Source organism: Acartia tonsa, chromosome 1, assembly GCF_053477335.1.
Source record: "Acartia tonsa isolate MP-2025a chromosome 1, ASM5347733v1, whole genome shotgun sequence".
Classification (NCBI taxonomy): Eukaryota; Metazoa; Arthropoda; class Copepoda; order Calanoida; family Acartiidae; genus Acartia; species Acartia tonsa.
Window position 1 is genome coordinate 10141315 of NC_137260.1, and position 22228 is coordinate 10163542.

The following is a 22228-nucleotide window of genomic DNA, read 5'->3' on the forward strand; positions in this document are numbered from 1 at the left end:
AATACCTCGCCAAAAAAAACGAATTCTGTGTATGATGCCAAATCCTTCATATTTGCTAGGCCTAATGTTTAAAGACAGGAGAAATATTCAGAAAAATAAAATATAGAATAAAACAGAGAATCTATAAATAGCGTCAATGTGAAAAATAATGGTTATTAATCGAATCGTAATAAGGACATTTTTCCTCGGATAGTAAAGTGAAAAATTAAAGTTCCAGTTTTGTTGGCCCCATGATTGAGCACATTCTCTCTATTTCTTTTCTTTGTTATGACAACTGAACATCAGCTCTATAACTCACTTGGACCGTTTGTCCATTCCGTGATTTTTTGCTTCGCTAATTATGGTTGTTGTCATCCTTGTTAATTGTTTAAGTTGAGGGCAAGAATCAATTTTATATCAAATAAACTTTTGTCTTTTTCATTTTCTTAGCAGAATAAATATATCGATTCGTTATCTACAGGTTTATGTGAGTATAAGATAAAATTGCACATTTTTTTTCTTGGATATTCTATATATTTGTTCACATACAGAGTAGGTTTTTGTAAAAAATAATTGGGCGGATCAAAAAGCAATATTTTAAAGAGAGAAGGTACAATGGGCTGTTTATTAATATAGTCCCCAAAGTTTTATAATAACCTTTTCTTATTCTCTGGCTTAACAACTTTGGGGACTTAAATGAATTTTGATTGGTTGGTTAATTAATTTGAGTGGTCAAGTGTTCAAAAGTGGTAATTTTGTGTATTATCATTGGGGATGTATATCAATTTATCGGCCATTGTCTTATCCCTTTAGATTTAAAATCATATTATCTTACTATTCCACATTTATCACCTATTTTAACAAGGATGACAACATCCATAAAAGCGAAGCTCAAAACAACAAACAGTTGGGAAAACGGACATTAACTTTAAAGAATATCAGTACTTATACAAAATACTAATTATAGATGTCTCAACAAAATATTTACGTAAAATTTCTCAAATTGCTCGATAACAGGATACTTTGACTTTTAGGACTCGATTTTAAAGATGCTTTGCTCTAGCCTTACATAGGAAAACACAACTCCTAGACTAGCCTTCGAAATCTTAAGGAATTTGGCCCTTTGTTCTCAATAGTATAAGAATCAAGGTATAATAATCATTTATAGCATCGTATTATAGACATATTTCCGCGGAAATTAAAATGAAAAATTGTAAGATTAAAACCAGGTTTGTCTTTTTTTTTTATTATGGCTGAGAACCAGCTTTAACAACATACATTAATCGGTTTCAATGCCAAACTAGATAAAAATTATTTCTTGTTTTATTTTAAGGAATATAGCTTTTTCATTTAAATTTCCTTTCGGTATCTTTTTTCCTTTCCTCGATTTTTCTTATATGTATCTACTATATTTTGTTTTAACTTTGTTACATAAGTTTTGTGGTAGTTTTATAACTATACTCTTTTCGTTGAGTATTTTTGGAATGATACACTTTGTTTTCCTTAAATTTACTGCTTTATATTGCTGTAGAGAACAATAGAGAGAGAAGGGACAATTGGCTGTTTATTACACTAGTCCACAAAGTTTTTACAATAACATTTTCTTATTCGTTGGTCTAAAAAAGTTGGTGACTTTGAATTTTAATTGGTTGATTCATAAAGTTGAGTGTTTAAACGTTTCAACCACTAATTTAAATCTAGAGAAGGGGCAATTTTGTTTGTCATCATTTGGTGTGTACATCAATTTAGATGGCATTGTCTTAAATCGCTTTAGATCCTTGAGAAAACAATGTTTTTTACAGTAAATTGAAAATAAAATTAGATTCGTAATGAAAGGAAATGGACACTATAAGTTACAATTAAACAAGGCTGAAACAAGGATGACAACTTCCATTAAAGCGAAGCTCTTAAATGGAAGGACAAACGACATTTAAACTAGTAGAGTGTCAGAACTGAATAAACTGAATATTAATGGATAAGCTTATATGTACAAAATAGTAAGTAAATTTGTTGCAAAACTGATTAGATACATGATACTGTTTTAAGGACATACTGACGTTTTTAGGACTTGATTATAGAGATGCTTCGCTTGTCACATTGTATCTTGTTGTAATACGAATCAGTATTCAAAGAATCAGATGAATATGATAATTTTAACATACAAAAATTTGTTGATAAAAAAGTAAAAAATAAGCTTGTTTTAAATCGAAGTACGGACTTTCTGGTAGCAGCTTCGCTTTCTAAGTCGTACCTAACTGTTATATGAATCAACATGCAAAGTTTGATGTAACAGACGGACGGACGGACCGACCCTAAATATAGAAAAGCTTGCTTTCAAAAATCTTTTCATATAGTGGTGTTGACACCTTCATCCCATTTCCACACACACCTTGTTTGGCAATAACTCCGTTTGAAATCCTATTAAAACAAGGATGACAACATCCATAAAAGCGAAGCACTGAAACGGTAGGACAAACGGACATGAACACTTATATAGTGTCAGAACTGAATAATCAGAATATAAATGGAAAAGAGTCGAAGCAAAATTGTAAGTAAATTTGTTGAAAAACTGCTTTATACAGGATAATGTTTATGGACATACTTACATATTTAGGACTTGATTATAGAGTTGCTTCGCTTATAACATTATACTTTGTTGTCCCAAGAATCAATATACCAAAAATCAAATCGATTTGAAATCGATAAGACAATTCTAACATGCCTAAATTAACGAAAAACGCTATCCGTTACGGACGGACGGACCGACCCTAATTAAAGAGAAGCTTCGCTTTTAAAAAGTAGAAAGTTTTTTTTAGGATTATGCTTCTCAGGGAATATAGATACTGATCATGCGATGGTTTGAAGATTTTTTCCAATCCCCCCTTCCCCCTTAAAAAAGAAACAAAAACATACGAGGCATGGCATGTGCTGTAACGTGTGGTTCATTCTCAATCTCTGTTGGGGTGAAGCCCCTCATTCATTCATTTAGCCCGTGTCAGCTGTTGCCAGGTCTAGGAATCTGGCCGTAGCAACAGGATTTTTCCAGAGGTCTCTGACTGTAAGGTGCGTTGGTTTATTTGGACAGTTAAACAGATGAGTGGTGGTGTGGGAACTGTCACAGTTAGGGCATTTATCTGTCACAGTTCTGTCGATGCGGGCCTTGTAACTGTTCAAATAGACACTGTAACCGGATCTCAGTTTATTCTAAATTACATTAAGTTTATTATCTTAAATTTGCATTTATACATAGAATAATATATTAGAATTAAAAGTATGCTATTTAGCTGTTATCACAATAGACTTCCAATAGTGGGGGTAATGGGGTTTTTAACCTCTAAAACTTTAAAAACCCACATTTTATCCCACTCAAAAATTAAAAAGTACATAAGATCACCCCGCTCAAACCTTTGAAACCCCTCTAAATTTAACCATAAAACATTAACATGTTTCTAAAAATAATAAGTATATTGCATAAAGTCAAAAGTATATACACCGATTTCTAGTGTTAAAGAAACAATTTAATTTCATCAAGTTTATTCTATTAATTATTTTGTCTATGGCTTTCAATCACAAACGCTTCTTAGTGTTTATATCTGTCTATATGCAATTTAAAAGCAAGGCTTATTATATATTTTTACATAACTGCTAAAGTGTATTAGTTGCAAATATGGCAGTATTTAAGAATATAAACATATAAGACAGAATTTTTTTTTAAAAATCCTTATACTAAAGTAACAGGATGTTTGTTTGTCTGTGTGTGTATCTGTGTGTCTGTACCGAAGGATCTCGCTAACCGCTGAACCGATAATGTTCTCTTTAACAGGGTAGATTGTCATATGTCCCAGGAAGGTTTTTAACTATTTTGGGGGAGGGTACCACCACCCTCCCAAGAGAAATCACAATAAAATCGAAAAAAAATTGAAATATTTCCGCCGCATAGTGTCGCTAGCGTAGTCTCGCTAGCTTAGTCGCGCTGCGTAGACTCATTAATTTAACAATTGATAACATAGACAAGTTATTTCTTAAATTAGATAGTTAAAATAAAAAAAAAACATTTAAAGGCCACTAGAGGCCTCTAGGGGCGTAGCCGCTAGTAGAATATAAAACGTTAAACATATATATTCCAGGTTTTGATACTTAAATAGTATTTTTTGCAAATACTATTATTAGTATTTAAAAAGGGTGTTGTTGTTTTAGATAAACACCTCTCGGGGGAAAGGCTTGTGCTTGATCGCAGGGAGTAAGGAAACATTACACTAGTCCCAGAAGTTTTATAATAACGATTTCTTATTCATTGGCTGAAACAACTTTGAGGACTTTTCTTGAATTTCGATTAAGTTCATTAAGTTTCAACGTTTCAACAACTAATTGTAATCTACAGAAGAGATAATGTTATGTATCATTGGGGATGTACATCAATTTATCAGCCATTGCCTTATCCCTTTAGATCCCTGACTTGAACACCCTAGACAAACACCGGTGCTGGGGATGTTTCAATATTTCCACAAAATTAAAACAATTAAACCCCCAACAAAAATATTTTCTCCGAGGTAAAATTTCCCTGGAGAAAACCTGTTTTGCAAGTAGATTATCGGGAAAGGGATTAAATAATCGTATGTACCCTTCCCGATGAACCAGTGCCGACTTTCAATTGGATCCTTGTTAATCAACCAATAGCGTCGGGAATATTAATACAGCCAAGTCGCTACAAAAGAGTAGAAAGCAATCTGGCAGCAGACAAAAGGGTCTCCAACAGGGGGAACCAGGTATTTGTCTGGTTATATAGATCTATATTTATAGATTTATAAACATGAATATAGAAACACTCCCATGCACACGTGCTTTCTACCTGTATAAACAGTTCCCCTTCTTATAATAGCAAAGTAATCACTATCAGAGAAAAGGTACAACCCCAAGAATAATGTATACCCATCAAGCAAAATAAATCTTAAACAATGTTGTAAGGGGTAGATAAAAAGGTCGTCTTTAGTACGAAGCGTTTCCCCCAAGAGCCCCCCCCCCCCTCTCTTTTTTTGCAATGTCATTTTTTGTAGGTAAGATAGAGAGCTGGGACATCATTACTAGAATCTACTTTCCTTAGGAAGCTACTTTGTCCAAGATCCTTTAACACTCCCTCCCCCAGGTAAATATCCAAAATCCATCTAATTACCAATATAAAGCATCACATGATAAAACAATATATTGTTTTAGCCATTCCAGAGATATTTTGCTTTAGACAAAAAAATCCGTTTTTTTATGGAGACTTTCAAAAGTTATCCCTTATCCAAGAATTATAGGGAATAACTCTTTACGGGATAAGTATGAAATATTTTATGAATAAATGAACGCTAAATAATGCACTTTCATCTAATAAGCTTAAAGAATTTGGACTTAATAAAATAAAAGCATAAGCAGCGATCTTAAGGGATAAGACAATGGACGATCTTATAGAGTAAAATTGTTAGTTTAAATTTTGTAACAAACAAATCAAAATTGAATAGTGCCCTAAGTTTTTAGTCAAAAAATAAGGTAACGTGGTAATAAAAGTTTTGGGTACCAGTTTAATTTACAGTCCAATGTCAAATATGATTATTGAATGAATAGCAAACAACCAATTAAACTAAAGCTACTTTGTTATGAATAAGTTCTAACCACATGAAGCTTCCTGGTAAAAAAACAAACATATATCATTCAATTATTTGTATATTTCAAGATCTTTAATTTCACAAATTAATAATTTTAATAGAACTCTGCAATGATAATAATAATAATAATATAGAATAATAATACATATTTTAAATCACATTTTAATAGGACAATTTTAGTGTAAAGTTGGAAATACGAAGTAAGGCTTTTTCTAATGAGACTAAATAATCTGGAATAGCTTTAACCAAACAACCAAAAAAGTTGCACGCGAAAGAGATTTAATTACGCGCGTTTTCTCTAGCCGTACGCTCTTTGTGCATTTGGTTAATTTTTCTGTTCTATAGGCTGTGTAGTTTCGACTTAAGAAGAATTTAAATTTATCTAAAAATTCCCTTTTCGTAAATCTAACTTTATTCTAATTCTATAATAGAATATTTTTTTACTAGCAGAAACTATCTGAATTAATCCAGGGCTTTAGTGTAGGTCAATGAAAGATAAATTAATCTTCAACAAAGCCAAATTGTGTACATATTACATGGGGGAAAGATTAATTTATCTTCAATTGACTTATCTATGTAATATGTATTCCCAATAATTAATATACATAAGATATTTTTAAAATCAATATAATAGAGAATATTTTATCAGACCACAGTTGGAAAGTTGTAATATTTTTCTATGAAAATTTGATGATTAATGCGAAATGTTTTTAATGTTGGAAAATTTACAGTCATACTATTTTGGTGTCATTTTGACTTTTAAGTAGAAAAATTCAACGCAAATTAAGTAAATTAAAATGATATAAAGCAAAAATCAAATTAAATAATCACATTTTTTTTATAAAAGACTTTAGGTTGGTATGCCACAAACAAAAATAGAAGCAGCAAACAATGCCTAATAAAAATGACGTCATACAATACAAATAACCAATGATAGGCCAGTATATATACTACCATTGGTCCATTACAATGCATACTGGCCTATCATTGGTCATTTGGATTGTATCATATGACGTCATTTTTTATTAGGCACTATTTGCTCAGTTGCTGCTTCACAAAAATAAATAGATCTAGAGAAAATCGTTGAATTATCATAAATAAAATTATGCAAAATTTGACTAAAGTAAAGTGTTTGGACATGAATTGCAAAATTGAAAATATTTACTAAAATATTTATGGTAAGTTAAGTATAATTAATCATTTTTTTGCTAGGCAAAATGTTCAATAAATGTCGCAATTCCCCTTTGAGTTTAATTAATTAAGAGGGGGGGAAGTTTTGACACATTTGCGAAACCATGAGATTTTTTGGATAGGCCTCCAAAATCAGGGGCTGCAGGCCTCCAGCTGGTCTCTGGACAGGTAAAGATAAAAATTAAATTTTTTTTTGAGAGATAGAGGTCAATTTATCAAACAAAATATTGAAAAAATATGCTTCTTTTTTTTCAAATGTGTAAATAACTTTATAAAAATATGCATATTTTGTTATATAAAGCGACCTATAACTCTTCCTCCAGAGACCAGCTGGAGGCCTGCAGCTCCTAAACCTGGAGGCCTATCCAAAAAATCTTAAAACTTGGGAAAATTTATCATATAAGAATGATTTTATCACTAATAACCTATCCTCTGAGTCCAAAGATAAAGCCTATACTCACTGTTTCCCCCCTCTTAGAAGTTCTTATTGGACATCTGAAAAGTAATCTTAAATGTCATTTTGAAAGGGGGATGAAAAAATAAAAGTAAAGATCTATAATTTACCTATTAAATGAAAGGAATGGCAATCGCAGATAAAAATGAATTCCCCCCCCCCAAAAAAAAACTTGTGGAAGATTGTTTTTGCATTGTTCTATCCCTGAATTCTAGGACTGTGTTTGCATACATTATGCTATAGAAGAATATCTAGGTTTACATTGGGAAGCCTCCACGAATAAATCTTCTGTCGAAACCTGAAATAATAATAGATCTATAAAGTGTGGATAAAGGTATTTAAAGGTACCAGCCAACTTGTCAGAAAATCAAAAGTAAAGTAAAGCACAGTATTTTCATCAAATCTGTTAAGTAAAAGCTTAAATAGAATCAGGGGGGGGGGGGGCAGGATGTCTTTCTGTACCAAAGGATATCGATAACTGATATAGTTTTCCTTTATGTATCACGGTTGGTTTTTTATTAAATGAATAAGTTAGGGTACAATGTTTGGCACTTTCGATATAAGTAAATGATAATAAAAAACCCATAGAATGCGATAATAACTTCAGAAAAATCGAAGAAAATAGTTTTCATACTTAATTAACGTTTTTAAGTTTTTCTTCAAAAAGTTTAGATAAGATGCCTTTAAAAGTCGTCTATGATTTTGTCAGGGATAAAAATGTAACTTTAAAATAAGAATTACAACATATTTTTTCAATTAGTACAAAGTAAAATTTTGAACATTTTATTGATCAGTATATTTTTTAAAATGTGAAGTAGAAACCTGAATATTTTATCATGAAAATTGTGTTATGATTTGATTGTCTGCTAGATTACAAGAAAAAAGATACTGACAGTACTTGTTGGTTCTTTAAAAAAAATTAGGTAGATTACTTTCAGAACCCCTCTTTTTGCAACGTTATTTCAATAGAACAGAGCCGTAGTCTTAGTGTACTCAATATCTAGACAGCCAACCATTGTTTTAGAATTGTTCAATTTTTTTAACTTCTGATAAAAACAGAATTAATGGTATTTTTGTAAATATTATACCTCCAAGAAATGGCTATACTTCCCAATCATATGTTGTGTGATATTTAAGAGGAATTATTTTGATATAATGTCATTAAAATATTCGTTGAAAAAAGTGCTATTCTAGCTTATACTTTACATTTTAATGTGTATGATAATTCAAATAAAAGATAATGAAGATTTATATTATATTTAATTGTTATAATTATAAAAAAAAACCTGGAAACAGTAAAAAACTGACTTTATTTTATTGACGTAGGGAAAATTTTGTCAAATATTTGAATAAAAAAAACAATATAAAACAAAATAAATTATTTTTAATATAGTCACAAAAAGGCTTAATGAGTTTAGGAAATATTTCATTCACTAATCATGTCATTTAAACTCTATTACACAGAATACAGTGTAAAAAGATGTTCTCGTTTTAATTTTAAGTAATTTCAAATGCATTTTAATACCTTTTAATGATTTATTTTTTGAAACATCTTTTTATGAAATGTTATTGATTTTTGAAGTTATATGTTAAAATGTTTTTAAATTTTGTTAACATTTTGTTTTAAATGTAGAAAATTGGTAATTCTAAACATTCAAAAAATGATTTTATTTTCATCACTTAAATTGCATGTTTGATGAAATTTTCAACTGATAATTCAAGAAAAATCGTTTAAGTTTTATTATATTTTACTTTGAAATGTTAAAAAAATATATTATTGTCAAAAATGTGGAAGTTATACTTTCCTCAAAAAAAGACCTAAAACATGCAAATTAACACGTGTAATGAGATTTTTTTTCTTTCAGGTTTAATTTTAAGTAATTATTGATATTTTTTGTAAAAAGGATTTTATATAAAAAGTTTTAAAACTCGAGTTATGTAGTGGTTCTAAAAAAAGGTTGCGAATTTATGCAATTTTCTTGCAAAAAAAATTTTCTAGGATTTTAAAAATAGCAAAGGGTGTTATTAGACGTACTTAAAGATACAATTGCTAAGTCATTTTGGCCAAACACTAAAATAAAGTTTTTACATCTGAGGGTCCAACCGTGGTATGTATGTATGTAGCCTTGATTCTCTGAAGTTAGGATTCAGATGCACCAGGAGATTGGAGGTGAGAATCCTTTGACCAATCCTAGATTGGTAAGCTTCGCGTACAGCAATTCTTGTGGAAGCTACTCAATTATTACATCACCCTGGCCTAGAGTTTTGGCAGGTGTGCCATATTAAGCCACCCTAATTAATGGCACGAGGGAAAACACGATTACAGTTGCTTGATAGGTAGGATCCTAACAAACTTCCTACAAATCTTCCTCCTTACAACCTAAGGGCATCACAGGGAAGGTTGCGTGATTATATTCTGACAAATTGCAACAGCATTTGTCATCCAAATGCAATATCTATGAGGGGACTTGAACTCGGATTTTTCCCAACTACAGCGTAGTGCGCTAACCACTACTCTATGGGACACCCTAGTTTTCCTTTATAATGTAGCTTCTCCTAGGTACTGGAAAGATTTTTGGGGAGGGTACCACCACCTTCCCAATAAAAAATACCCATTCCCGCTCCCAAAAAAAAAAAAAAAATACTTCTCTTTAAATTAAATTAAAAGTTAGGGAGGGTCGACAAGTAATGATTTTCAAAAATGTTGTGTCCATAATTTTAGAATCCATTAAAATTGGAATACAATACGTATTAGTGGGCACTGCAAATAGAACATATAATTCATTCTACAACATTTATCTCACTAAAAATATATGTTTAAGATATTTTGTCGTATTCATTCGAATCAGGTGGATAGGAACCGGTTCTCATCCATACGAAAAAACTATGTCTAGCATCGTATTATATCCAGTTTTCTACGAATATAGAAATGTACAATCATAAGATTAAAACTAGTTTTTTTAGCCGGTGCCTTCGGCACCACGGGGCTAAAAAAAACTAGTTTTGATCTTATAATTGTACATTCTATATCCGCGGAAAGCCGTTTATAATACGATACGAGAAATAACTATTATCATAATTTTGTATTCATTTTGCAAAAATGTATTTCCATTGAAAGGGTTCATAGATAAATAAGAACTTTATTACAAAACATTATTTTGAGATATTATTACCTTCTATCATGTAGTTTTAAAAATATATTTTGAATTATTTCATTTTAATGCTTTTATATTTCCCCCCTCATTTTTTACATTTTAGACTTTAATTGTCTCAAATAAAGCTTTTAAGGGGGTGGATTTAGGTCACTTATGAAACCTAACTTGTGAAATACGCTTTATGCAAAAAAATCCATTTAAGATTAGGATTAAAACACTTGTGCATAGGGACTAAGATTCTTAATTTGTAAATGCATAGGTAATTTTAAATGGATAAAATCCTACAAATTATTTTTTAAATATCTAATTTCTGGTAGATTTCCAATTAATATGCTCTTTAGGCAAGCAGAAAGACGTACTTCTACTTTAAATAAAGAAAACTTGTTGCTTTCACCTAAAGCGTCTGTTGAGCACTGATAAGCCTATTACCCCCTCCCTATTATTGAAACAGATTGGAAATAAGAACTGGAAGATTTTTCCCCATGCCTCACCCCCGTGGCGCCTATATGGGGCTACCCAGTACCCAAAATAACCTGACCTAAAGAAATTAAAAACAGAAAATCTATATCCAAACCCCCCCCCCCCCTCCAGCGCTCCCTTCTTGTATACAATTTATTTCTTAACTAAGACGGGGAGAATTCAGAGCTGGATCTTTAAATCATTTTAGTGGTGAGCCAGATCGGGGTGCGCCGAATTTCAGCCAATCACAGCGCGGCATTTCATACAATGCTGTGCTCTCATTGGTGGAAAGTTGGCTTACCACTAAAATGATTTAAAGATCCAGCTCAGTGCTAAACAAGATACTATAAATTTTTGCTTACCTTAATGAAATGGACACAAAAATGGAATATTGGCCAGGTGCCAGCGGCAGGAATGTATGGACATGGTTGGCCACTTCTCCTGGACATAAACTTCCAGGTATAGACAGGCCTCCACTTCCTGTACACCCCACACTTCCAATACCTAGATAGATAGATAGATATTAACATGGTTAGCAACTTCTGCAGGACATAAATTTCCAGGTATAGACAGTCCACAACTTCCTGTACACCCTACACTTCCAATACCTAGATAGATAGTTATTAACATAGTTGGCCACTTCTCCAGAGCATAAACTTCCAGGTATAGACAAACCTCCACTTCCTGTACACCCTACACTTCCAATACCTAGATAGATAAGATAGTTATTTACATGGTTGGCCACTTCTCCAGGACATAAACTTCCAGGTATAAACAGTCCACAACTTCCTGTACACCCTAAACTTCCAATACCTAGATAGAAAGATAGTTGGCAACTTCTCCAGGACATAAACTTCCAGGTATAGACAGTCCACAACTTCCTGTACACCCTAAACTTCCAATACCTAGATAGAAAGATAGTTGGCAACTTCTCCAGGACATAAACTTCCAGGTATAGACAGTCCACAACTTCCTGTACACCCCACACTTTCAATACCTAGATAGATAGATAGATATATATTAACATGGTTGGCAACCGGTATGGTTTTCTTTTACATTTTAGCTTCTCATGGGTCCTGGGAAGGCTTATAACAATTTTTTTGGGGGGTGGGGAGTTTACTTTTACTTTTTAAAACAAAATAAATTATGCGGGGTAAAATTCAACTCCTCACCATCTTAAGTGCCCCTAGATGTCTCTAGGTGCATAGCCGCTAGTATATAGGTAAATATAAAGTATATTAAAACATATGTCAATGGAAATTTCCAGGCAGATCCACTTTCAATACCTGGCCAAAATATATGTAAAGAAGGATTTGTATATGTCATTAAATAATTAAATACATATCAATATTAATGCATATGACAAACCAAAGAACATACCTACTAGAAACGGTTTCTAAAAAAAGAACAAAAAATTTTGAATTATACATTGAAGTTTTTTTCTTTAATGGAAATATCCATCTTTCTGAATTATATACATAAGATGCAGGAAGAAAGGGAATAATAGGCTGTTTTTAATATCGTTTCCTTATTCGTTAGCTCAACAACTTTGGAGACTTCTGATAGGTTGATTCATTAAGTTGAGCGTCCAAGCGTTTCAACCAATAACTGTAATCTACAGAGATGAGTTTTTGAGTCAGGAATGCCGCGTTTTCTCGACATTTTTTTGACCTGTCGTCTTCCGTCAATCAATCATTATTAATAAAATGCCTCGTAGGATTTAAACAGAGTATACAACTATTTATTTAATTATTTTGCTTTTGTTGGTACGGCTTTTATAGAAGAAAAATAAATAATCTTAAATCCATTTTTGCTGTATATTAATTAATGCATCTTTTTAGAGCTTTATTAGACATTATACAAATGGCTAAAATAATAATTGTAAAATTTTGAATTTCTAATTTGTATACTCTGTTTATATCCTAAGAGGCATTTTCATAATAATGATTAATTGACGGAAGACGACAGGTCTAAAAATGTCGAAAAAAAACGCGGCATTCTTGACTCAAAAACCCATCTCAGAAAAGCGAATTTTATGTATCATCATTAAAGATGTACATTAATTTATCGGCCATTGTCTTATCCCTTTAGATCCCTGTATAAGATGAATCTAATGTGTACCTAATACCACCGTGAACTCGTATTAATATTAACACATCTTTGAGTACTTTTAAATTTGAAATTTTGAGCTGTGGTTTTAAGTTTCTGTGTATCTCATTTCAATGTGCGAATTTGCATTTCCAGAAGTACCGCAGCAAAATAACTAAAACCAGATAAGTTTTTTTAGTATGTCTTGGAAACTGATTAATATACGCTGGATTTGTTCTCAGTCATACTGAGAAATCATGTATAGCATCGTATCACAGACAATTTTTCACGAATTTTAAAATAAAAATTAATTTTCATCTTATGTTTCATTTTAATATCTGCGGAATACAGTCTATAATGCGATAAATGTCTATTCCAAATAATATTTAACAAAAAATACATATTGAAAGTTTAATACCTAGGTAAGTTATCAATAAATTATTAAATATGGCATTTTTTGGTTAGAATTCACATCCAATCTTAAGCACTTTATGTCTCCTAAAAATTGTTTCTAAATATAGAAGTTCTTCATTTTTTCTGTAGTTTCCAGACGTACCGACAGGCCTTCGTGATATAGCAGCTCCGCTCTATTATTAATTGTAGGATTAGGCAAGGTACAATGAATAAATATAGAAAGTTTAGATCATCAATTCCTTATTGTACCATTGCATTGGAATAATCCAAACATATTAATGGTTTATGAAGTGTACATTTTGGTACTAAAGGGCAGTTATTATATAATGCATCAATATAATAAATCAGCAATGATCAATGCAATTTTCTTAGGATAATAAATCTTTGGTTGGGCAAATTATTTTGTCGAAAATTTTCGTTTGCTTGAAATTTTAATTTAAGTTGGGATGGACGGGTTAATGTATCTAATTGACATTCTAGGGTAATAATACTAGTTTAAAAAGTACTATTAAACTATTTTCATCGAGTTAAAACCAGATATTTAAAACAAAAAAGGGGAAATTATTTGTGAAATTGGTTGTAAATTAGTCCAAGAATAGTAATAAATAACTTGAAATTGCTTTATAAGCCATATGCTTTTTTTTTAAATTATAGAAATACCGAGAATTATACTTTTTAAAACTAAAATCAAAAAAGGGGGGTCGACTACCCCCCTAACATTTTTTGCTTCTTTTTAAATCTAAAACACGAAAAAATTGGTTGATCAAACGTCTTTGGGCAAAGCCCCTAGAGGCTAGGGGCGAATTCGCTAGAATACAATATATTGTTTTATATTCTTAAGCATTCTAAGTATGTAGGTAAATATTTCCATATGTAGTACATAAGTGGTTTATGTTAATGGATATAGAATATACGTGGATATTATGACAGGGGAAAAATTGTCGTAAATCTAGGTTGCCAACATGGTTGGACATCACTTATTGGTCAGTTAGTTCATTCAGTAGGAGGGGAGAGGATGTGTTAAAGGAGTTGAATGGAGATAATCATTATTTCAGCTAGCTTGAAGGTTCACTTCATGAAGTAAATAATAATCTGGTGTAAGATCCAAGTAATAATAAATCTATTTTTGTATCTATTATTGACCGCTTGGATGCATTCTTAATATTTGTATAACACGTCTCTTATTAGAAATTCTAGCATATTTTTAAAAGCGAAGCTTTTCTATAATTAGGGTCGGTCCGTCCGTCCGTCCGTACGTCCGTCCGTACGTCCGTCCGTCCGTCACGGATAGCTTTTTTCGTTAATTTAGACATGTTAGAATTGTCCTATCGATTTCAAATTTTGCATGGTGCTTCCTTTAGTAGTTAGGTACGATTTAAAAAGCGTAGCAACTATATAATCATTACAAAAATGTCCGTACGTCCATTTTAAACATGTTGATTTTTTTTACTTTATTAAATAGCTTTTTTCGTTAATTTAGGCATGTTAAAATTGTCCTATCGATTTCAAATTTTGCATGGTGATTCCTGTAATAGTAAGGTACGAGTTAGAAAGCGTAGCAACTCTATAATAATTACCAGATTGTCCGTACGTCCATTTTAAACATGTTGATTTTTTTACATTTTTAACAACAAATTTGTATGTGACCTAATTATCCGATTGGTCTGATTTTCGGTATACTGATTCCTGGGACAACAAAGTACAATATTATAAGCGAAGCAACTCTATAATCAAGTCCTAAAAAAGTAAGTATGTCCATAATCATTATCCTATATCAAGCAGTTTTTCAACAAATTTACTTACAATTTTGCTTTGACTCTTATACATTCGCATTCTGATTATTCAGTTCTGACATTATACAAGTGTTAATGTCCGTTTGTCCTATCGTTTCAGAGCTTCGCTTTTATGGATGTTGTCATCCTTGTTTTAATTAAAAATACTAGAAAATATTCAAATGGAAAATAATATTAACTGTTTTTAGAATTTTTTTTATCATACTTCTTTATATTTTTAAAAATAGAGTTTTGAGGTATAGTCCATTTTGTGGCAATGCCTCTGAAAGAGCGTTTCTTCGTAATTTCAGTGACTTTTCTCCTATTTCAAGCCACTGCGGGGAGCTCTAACCCTGCGGGGCCAATTGCCTAACCCTGCACCTAACTTAATATAGCCTAAACTAATCTAAAATAACCTATCAGACGCCATTGTGGAAATACGACATAACGCCCCTTAAGAGGCGTTGCCACGAAAGGGACTAAACCCGAGTTTTGTTTTATACTTTGAAAAATAAGTTATAAAAATGTTCTAAATATTCATAAGTGGTACAACAAGAAATATCATACAATATATTATTTATGCCTTTCTAAACACGTGAGTAATAAAAAGTAAATACAAACATTAAGAATTTTTTTCATCAAAAATCATGGAAAATAACCCTTGTATGATTTTGTTCAACTTTTGTAGATTTTTAATGTGATTTTGGTGGATTTTTCACGAAAACAATTTTGCCTCATTATTTTTCATTTTAATATCTGCCTATAATACGATGCGATAAATAACTAACATCCGCCAATCTAATCTATTTCATTAAAGATGTTTGTTTATCTATCTGTCGACAACAGATCTATAGTATAGATGTATGTGCAGTGCAGATAATTAACTACATCCCCCCTTTTCCCTGGATCGTTTTCGTCTGCTAGCAAATTGTTTTCTGCTACTTGGCTGTGTTAATATTCCTGACACTATTTGTTAATTTTCAAGGACCCAATGGAGAGTCGGCATAAGGTCCTTGAGATGGGGACATACAGTTATTTAACCCTTTCCCCCTCTAGTGTTTTACTCTAATCTGTCGACTGTATATTCAAGCTCAAAAATATATTTCTATTGCTTACCTAGAGGATCTTGATCAAGTTTAAGTAGAAGCCTACAGTCACTGACAGGTTCCAGCAAGTTGTTCTCCAGGTGAACTTTAACCTCCACTGTTTCTCCAACTTTTCCTTCAGTGTCTTCTCCTTCGTTGTACTCTCTACAAAAAAAAGAATGACAACATTCTGCATAAAAGATCGATCCGCTTTACCAGAGAAAAGGGACAAACAATTTTAAGTGAAAATTTCCCCTCAACCCCCTTCCTTTTTTTTCTCCCCCTTCTTACCAATTTCCTTTGCAGTTACACCAAAAAACAAGTTTTACTCCAACTTTACTCCAACAAAATATTTAATTTTCAGCAATTTCAAATGGAATTAATTGGCTGACTAGCAGCCCCTGCGCTTAACAAATCAGAAAATGTGCAAAGAAACATTAACAAATATGAAATGGACCTACATACTTTCGAATCTATAGAACAACATTCATAAAAGCAAAGCTCAACGTTTAATTCAATAGGACAAAGAGGCATTAACAAATAAAAGAGAGTGGACTACTTAAAAAAAATATTACCTATAGAGTGGCTACGTTGTTATTATAAAATGAATCTTAATGCAAGGTTTTCATTCGATTGGACGATTATAACATGCCTAAATTTACAACCTGAGCGACGAAAAAACGAATCCTAAATGCACAAAACTTTTTTAATGGTAAGTAACACAATAGTGTAAAAGGAAATATAAATATATAAATGCAACAAGACATGTTTTTCATTAAAAAAAAGATAAATTGGACAAGTTTCAGTGAGATACACACAGATGTAAAGGGATAAGACAATGGCCAATAAATTTATGTATATCCAAAATAAAGTTACCCCTTCTTTAGATTACGATTAGTAGATGAAACCGCTTGGACACTCAATTTGATGAACTAACCAAATCAAAATACAATTAAAGTACCCAGAGTTGTTAATTCAATGGAAAAGAAAACGTTATTATAAAACTTTTGGGACTGGTAGAATAAACAGCCCAATGTTCCCCCCCTCCCTGAAGATACAGACATAACACAGCAGTGCAGTCAAAGACAGGAACTAGTATTATAAAGAAAACAAGATTAAGTTTCATCAAAACTGATGCCTTTGTGAAAATTAAACAGATTACTGTCCATAGTACCTAGACATACGTAACAAACCCTTAAAAATCTAGAAATTATTTAATGAAAATTACTACTATTCAGACGACTGCAAATTTATTATCTTTATACTTTCAGACGAAAGAAATTGAAAGTACGATTTTTTATCAAACATTTTATTGGTTCCTAATTGCAAACTGTTAGAAAGTTATAGGTAAGAAGGATAAATAGTTTTCATACTATTTAAGAATATATTGTCATTTATGTAAAAAGTACACATGAGAAAAAAACAAGGATGGCAACTTTACATAAAAATTAAAGCATTAAAATCAACCCAAACAAAGTATAGAGTAGGATCATTTTAGAGGGAAATACGGATTAAGCAAGTTATTGAGTATATGCTTGATAGCAGCCAAGAAATTCTCCTTACCGTTAAGACAGACATGAAAAAATTTATCTACCTAGAATTAATAAAGACTTTTGTAACCAGAGGTGGTCTTCTAACCATTTCCAACATACATTCACTCCAGTATACTCCACTCACACTAACTTCCCCACCCCTGAAATATAGAGATTAGTTAATATTTCCAACATACATTCACTCCAGTATACTCCACTCACACTAACTTTCCCACCCCTGAAATAGAGAGATTAGTTAATATTTCTATAATACATTCACTCTAGTATACTCCACTCACACTAACCTCCCCACCCCTAAAATATACAGATTGGTTATTGGTTAATATTTCTATCATACAATTACTCCAGTATACTCCACTCACACTAACTTCCCCACCCCTGAAATATAGAGATTGGTTAATATTTCTATCATACAATTACTCCAGTATACTCCACTCACACTAACTTCCCCACCCCTGAAATATAGAGATTGGTTAATATTTATATCATACATTCACTCTAGTATACTCCACTCACACTAACTTCCCCACCCCTGAAATATAGAGATTGGTTAATATTTATATCATACATTCACTCTAGTATACTCCACTCACACTAACTTCCCCACCCCTGAAATATAGAAATAGGTTAATATTTCTATCATATATTCACTTCAGTATGCTCCACTCACACTAACCTCCCCACCCCTGAAATATAGAGATTAAAAATTAAACTTGTAAACTCCTAGTAAACTTGTAAAATATCAAGGTGGTTTCAGCTGAAGAAAAAAATTCGGTCAGCAGCTTTAGATCAGAAACTTCCGAAAACTGCTGTAAATTGTGATTATTTATATAAAAAGATAGTTAAAAAAATATTAATAAATATGATAAATGTACTTTCTTTCTCATATTTTCAACAATTTATTACAAGAAATCTATGCTGAAATTGCCTCTAACAAACATAAAGAAATGTATATTGCTATTTCTACATACTTTTTGTACTTTACAAGCTATTTTTTAAAAAGAAAAAGTTTTGGTTATTAGAGAGATAGTTCAAAGAAATATACCCGCGACCGTGGCTCAACACGTAGCGCATCCGCTCGTCGTCGGGAAGGTGATAGGTTCGAATCTCGATCAGACACCGCGTCATAACTAAAGACGTTAAAAATGGTTCCCACTGCTACTATGTCAGATGCGCGACGTAAATAGTTAGAGTGGGGAGAATGCCTTTGCCCAAAAACAGGCGCAACTCGCTACCATGCACACTGCACAGTTGGGACTTCTCAGACAAAGGTAGTGCATCTCAGAGAGTTGGTTGTCTGATGGGTGATTGGACGCTTTACACCGCAATCGTAAGTATTGTATGTATGTACCAAGGTGCGCGGAGAGAGGTCTAGTACCTGAAGCGACACCTAGCCCCCTAGAGTCGTTTAACTCTTCTTTTTTTAGTTCAATTAAATATTTTCTTCTATCCTTATAATAAAGTAAAAGGGTCTCTGTCTGTGTTTCTGTGTGTCTATATGTACCAAAGGATCTCGCTAATTATCCTTTCCAGAGCAGCTTCTCAAAGGTTCTTGGAAGTTTTGTATCTATTTTGGGGTAGAGCACCACCACTCATCCATGAGAAAATCGCAAATAAAAAAATAATGTGCAATTGCACCTTTAGCAATCCATATATTTTGTAATAAAATGCTCATTGTACATATTATAGTTCTTTATCGCATCGTAATATGGACAGCTTTCGCTGAAATGAAGAATTATAAGATTAATTTTATGATTTTTATTTTATAATTTAAGGGGTGTTGTCTACATTACCATAATTGATTTTTTAGTATAGCTTGGAACCGGTTCTAATACAGCGGGGCTATACTCAAAAAACGCCCATCTAAGAAAACGACTCTCTCAAAAAAAGACCATCTCAGAAAACGACTTTTTCATAAAATGCCTACTACATTTTTAAAAACTATCTTGTCGTAAAACATTTCTGTCTAAGAAGGTATTGTATTGATAAATTAAGCTTTATTTTTTAAAAATGTAGTGGCCGGGTATTTTATGAAAAAAGCGTTTTTTGAGATAGACGTTTTCTGAGATGGGCGTTTTTTGATACAGCGGATATTAGTCTATTTGGAAGCCATACCTGATGTTTCCTTCTGAAAATTGCCAGGTGATGTTTACTCTATCTTGAATGTACTGTATGACCTCGTCACATCCCTCCTCCCATTCCAGGCTCTCACTGAAGCTACACTTCTCAACAGGTACAGGAACTCTGAAATTAATATTTTAAAGTTGACTGTTTGTTGTTTAAAAAGCCTTAATCCCTTCAATAAAGCAGTTTAAGATATATTTATCTATAATGCAAAGTAGAGGATCCGTAACCGCTGAACCGATTGGGATATAGATAATGGTTTTTAGCTATTTTGTTGGGTGTGGGACACCTGAATTTGTTAATTGTGCCTAATATTTATTATTTTTAAATGGATTTCAAGTTTTGTTTTTCTAGAAAGGAAGCATAATCGGTTGCTGCCTCCAAAACAGCCATTTCCCATTGAAAACTTAAAAAAATTGCAGTGCAAAAGAGTTTCGCCGCCGTTTTTTTTATCAGATTTCCAAATTGCAACATTTGCCAAGTTTCCAATTGCATAACTCTGTTTTTTTTTGCTGATTTTAATTATGGTGGTTTTAATTAGGTATGTAGTGCGATATATTATATACCACCGTATTACCTTTTAAAGTACTTTTTCATGGATTGTTTCGTTCTTGCTTTCTTCGAAAATTGAAATTTGTACTTTTGTTTAATATGAAATTTATGAAAACAAAAACTGAAGAAAAGAAAGATGGATGAATTTGCAGGGAGGAAGGGAAAGAACTATGGTGATAAAACTATTTCTCGTATTTATTCGAATCCGGTGGATAGGAACCGGTTCTCATCCATACGAAAAAACTATGTCTAGCACCGTATTATAACCAGTTTTCTACGAATATAAAAATGTACAATCATTAGTTTAAAACTAGTTTTTTTAGCCCGTGACTCGGCATCTCGGGGCTAAAAAAAACTTTATATTTCATATCCGCGGAAAGCCGTTTATAATACGATGCGAGAAATAACTATTACTAAAATTTCTTCACCACAATGTTCTTAGTCATCCAGAAGGTTCTACGCATAAAAAAACAGTAGGTGGGGGGGGGGGGGGGTTTGGGGGCGATTGGGTATTAATTTGTTGTCTTCTGTCATATCCAAGTTTGACATAGTAGTTATTTCTCGCATCGTATTATAAACGGCTTTCCGCGGATATAGAATGTACAATTATAAACTGGTTTAGTCTTATTATTGTACATTTTTATATTCGTAGAAAGCTGGATATAATACGATGCTAGACATAGTTTTTTCGTATGGATGAGAACCGGTTCCTATCCACCGGATTCGAATAAATACGAGAAATATATTTACAACATGACTTTGGAAAAATATTTATAAAAAATACTGATCTTCAAAATTGTCTTGCTATTGTTCAAAATTGAAAGAAATAGAAAAAATATGAATTAATATAAATTTCCAAAATAACCATTATTTAAACAAATTTCATTAAGTATTAGGGCATACTTATATATTATATTACATTACATAATCTAATCTTTATTTATAAAGTCTAAAACTGTACAATTTTATTTAGACTAGCCATACAAACATCTCTTCACATGACTAGGGATAAGGAACCAGAGGTGAATTCTTAAAAAAAACTTTTTGCCTTACAGAAAGTTTGGTGTACAAAGCCCTTGTCACAGATGAAACAAACCAAACTAAATACCAATATATAGGGCTGTCATCTGGACCTTTTAAAAACAGATACTACAAACACTTGCACTCATTTAGACACAACAACAATGGTACTAAGCTTTCTGACTGCATTTCAAAGCTTAAAGAACAGAACAAGCCACACAGCCTAAAATGGTCAATAAAAGCCCTTGCAACGACTTACAACCAAAACTTCAAGAAATGCCAATTATGCCTGACAGAATGTGTTTCCATTGCCCATACTTCAAAATCAACCACAACATCACTCAACATGAGAAATGAAGCCCTCAACCACTGCATACATCGGAAAAAGTACTTACTGGACCAAACTTAACCTTGTATGGCCATATTATAGCAATTTTTTTATATATATCATGCATAATATTCATTACTACAAAGTACATATTGCCTTTTTATGTGTTTAATAAGAAACATTAGTCATAATTAAATGGTAAAATTTAAATACCTCACCACCTTTCCCCTTTTTTATTATGCAAAATCACCCCCCCCCCTCATTCCTTACCTCCACTTGAGGAAAAAAATCATCTTTTGTTTTTTAATAAACAGTATAAAACTTATGCTCATTAAAGCATCATGTCTTTTTATTTATAACCAACTGAAGATTGTTTTTTAACATGAAACACTGTGTATTGGACTTATCA

The 22228-nt window shown here is 32.2% G+C and overlaps 1 protein-coding gene across 4 annotated transcripts in view; it reads right to left on the reverse strand.

Annotated features, from left to right (window-relative positions):
- Window positions 1-7473: 7473 nt before the first annotated feature.
- Window positions 7474-22228, reverse strand: part of brun (trafficking protein particle complex subunit brun) — an 85817-nt gene continuing 71062 nt past the window's right edge. Inside the window, exons 30-34 of one of the 4 annotated variants that reach the window (XM_080152010.1) lie at window positions 19911-20039; window positions 17837-17935; window positions 16274-16407; window positions 11246-11387; window positions 7474-7567 (exon numbers count right to left, since the gene is read on the reverse strand). In XM_080152010.1, coding sequence (XP_080008136.1) covers window positions 7507-7567; window positions 11246-11387; window positions 16274-16407; window positions 17837-17935; window positions 19911-20039 — 565 coding nt within the window. In that variant the 3' untranslated portion in view covers window positions 7474-7506. Of the gene's footprint in view, window positions 7568-11245; window positions 11388-16273; window positions 16408-17836; window positions 17936-18040; window positions 18090-18343; window positions 18405-18435; window positions 18482-19910; window positions 20040-22228 lie in introns of those variants that run through there. The other 3 variants (XM_080152027.1, XM_080152023.1, XM_080152018.1) reach the window with 3 other exon arrangements.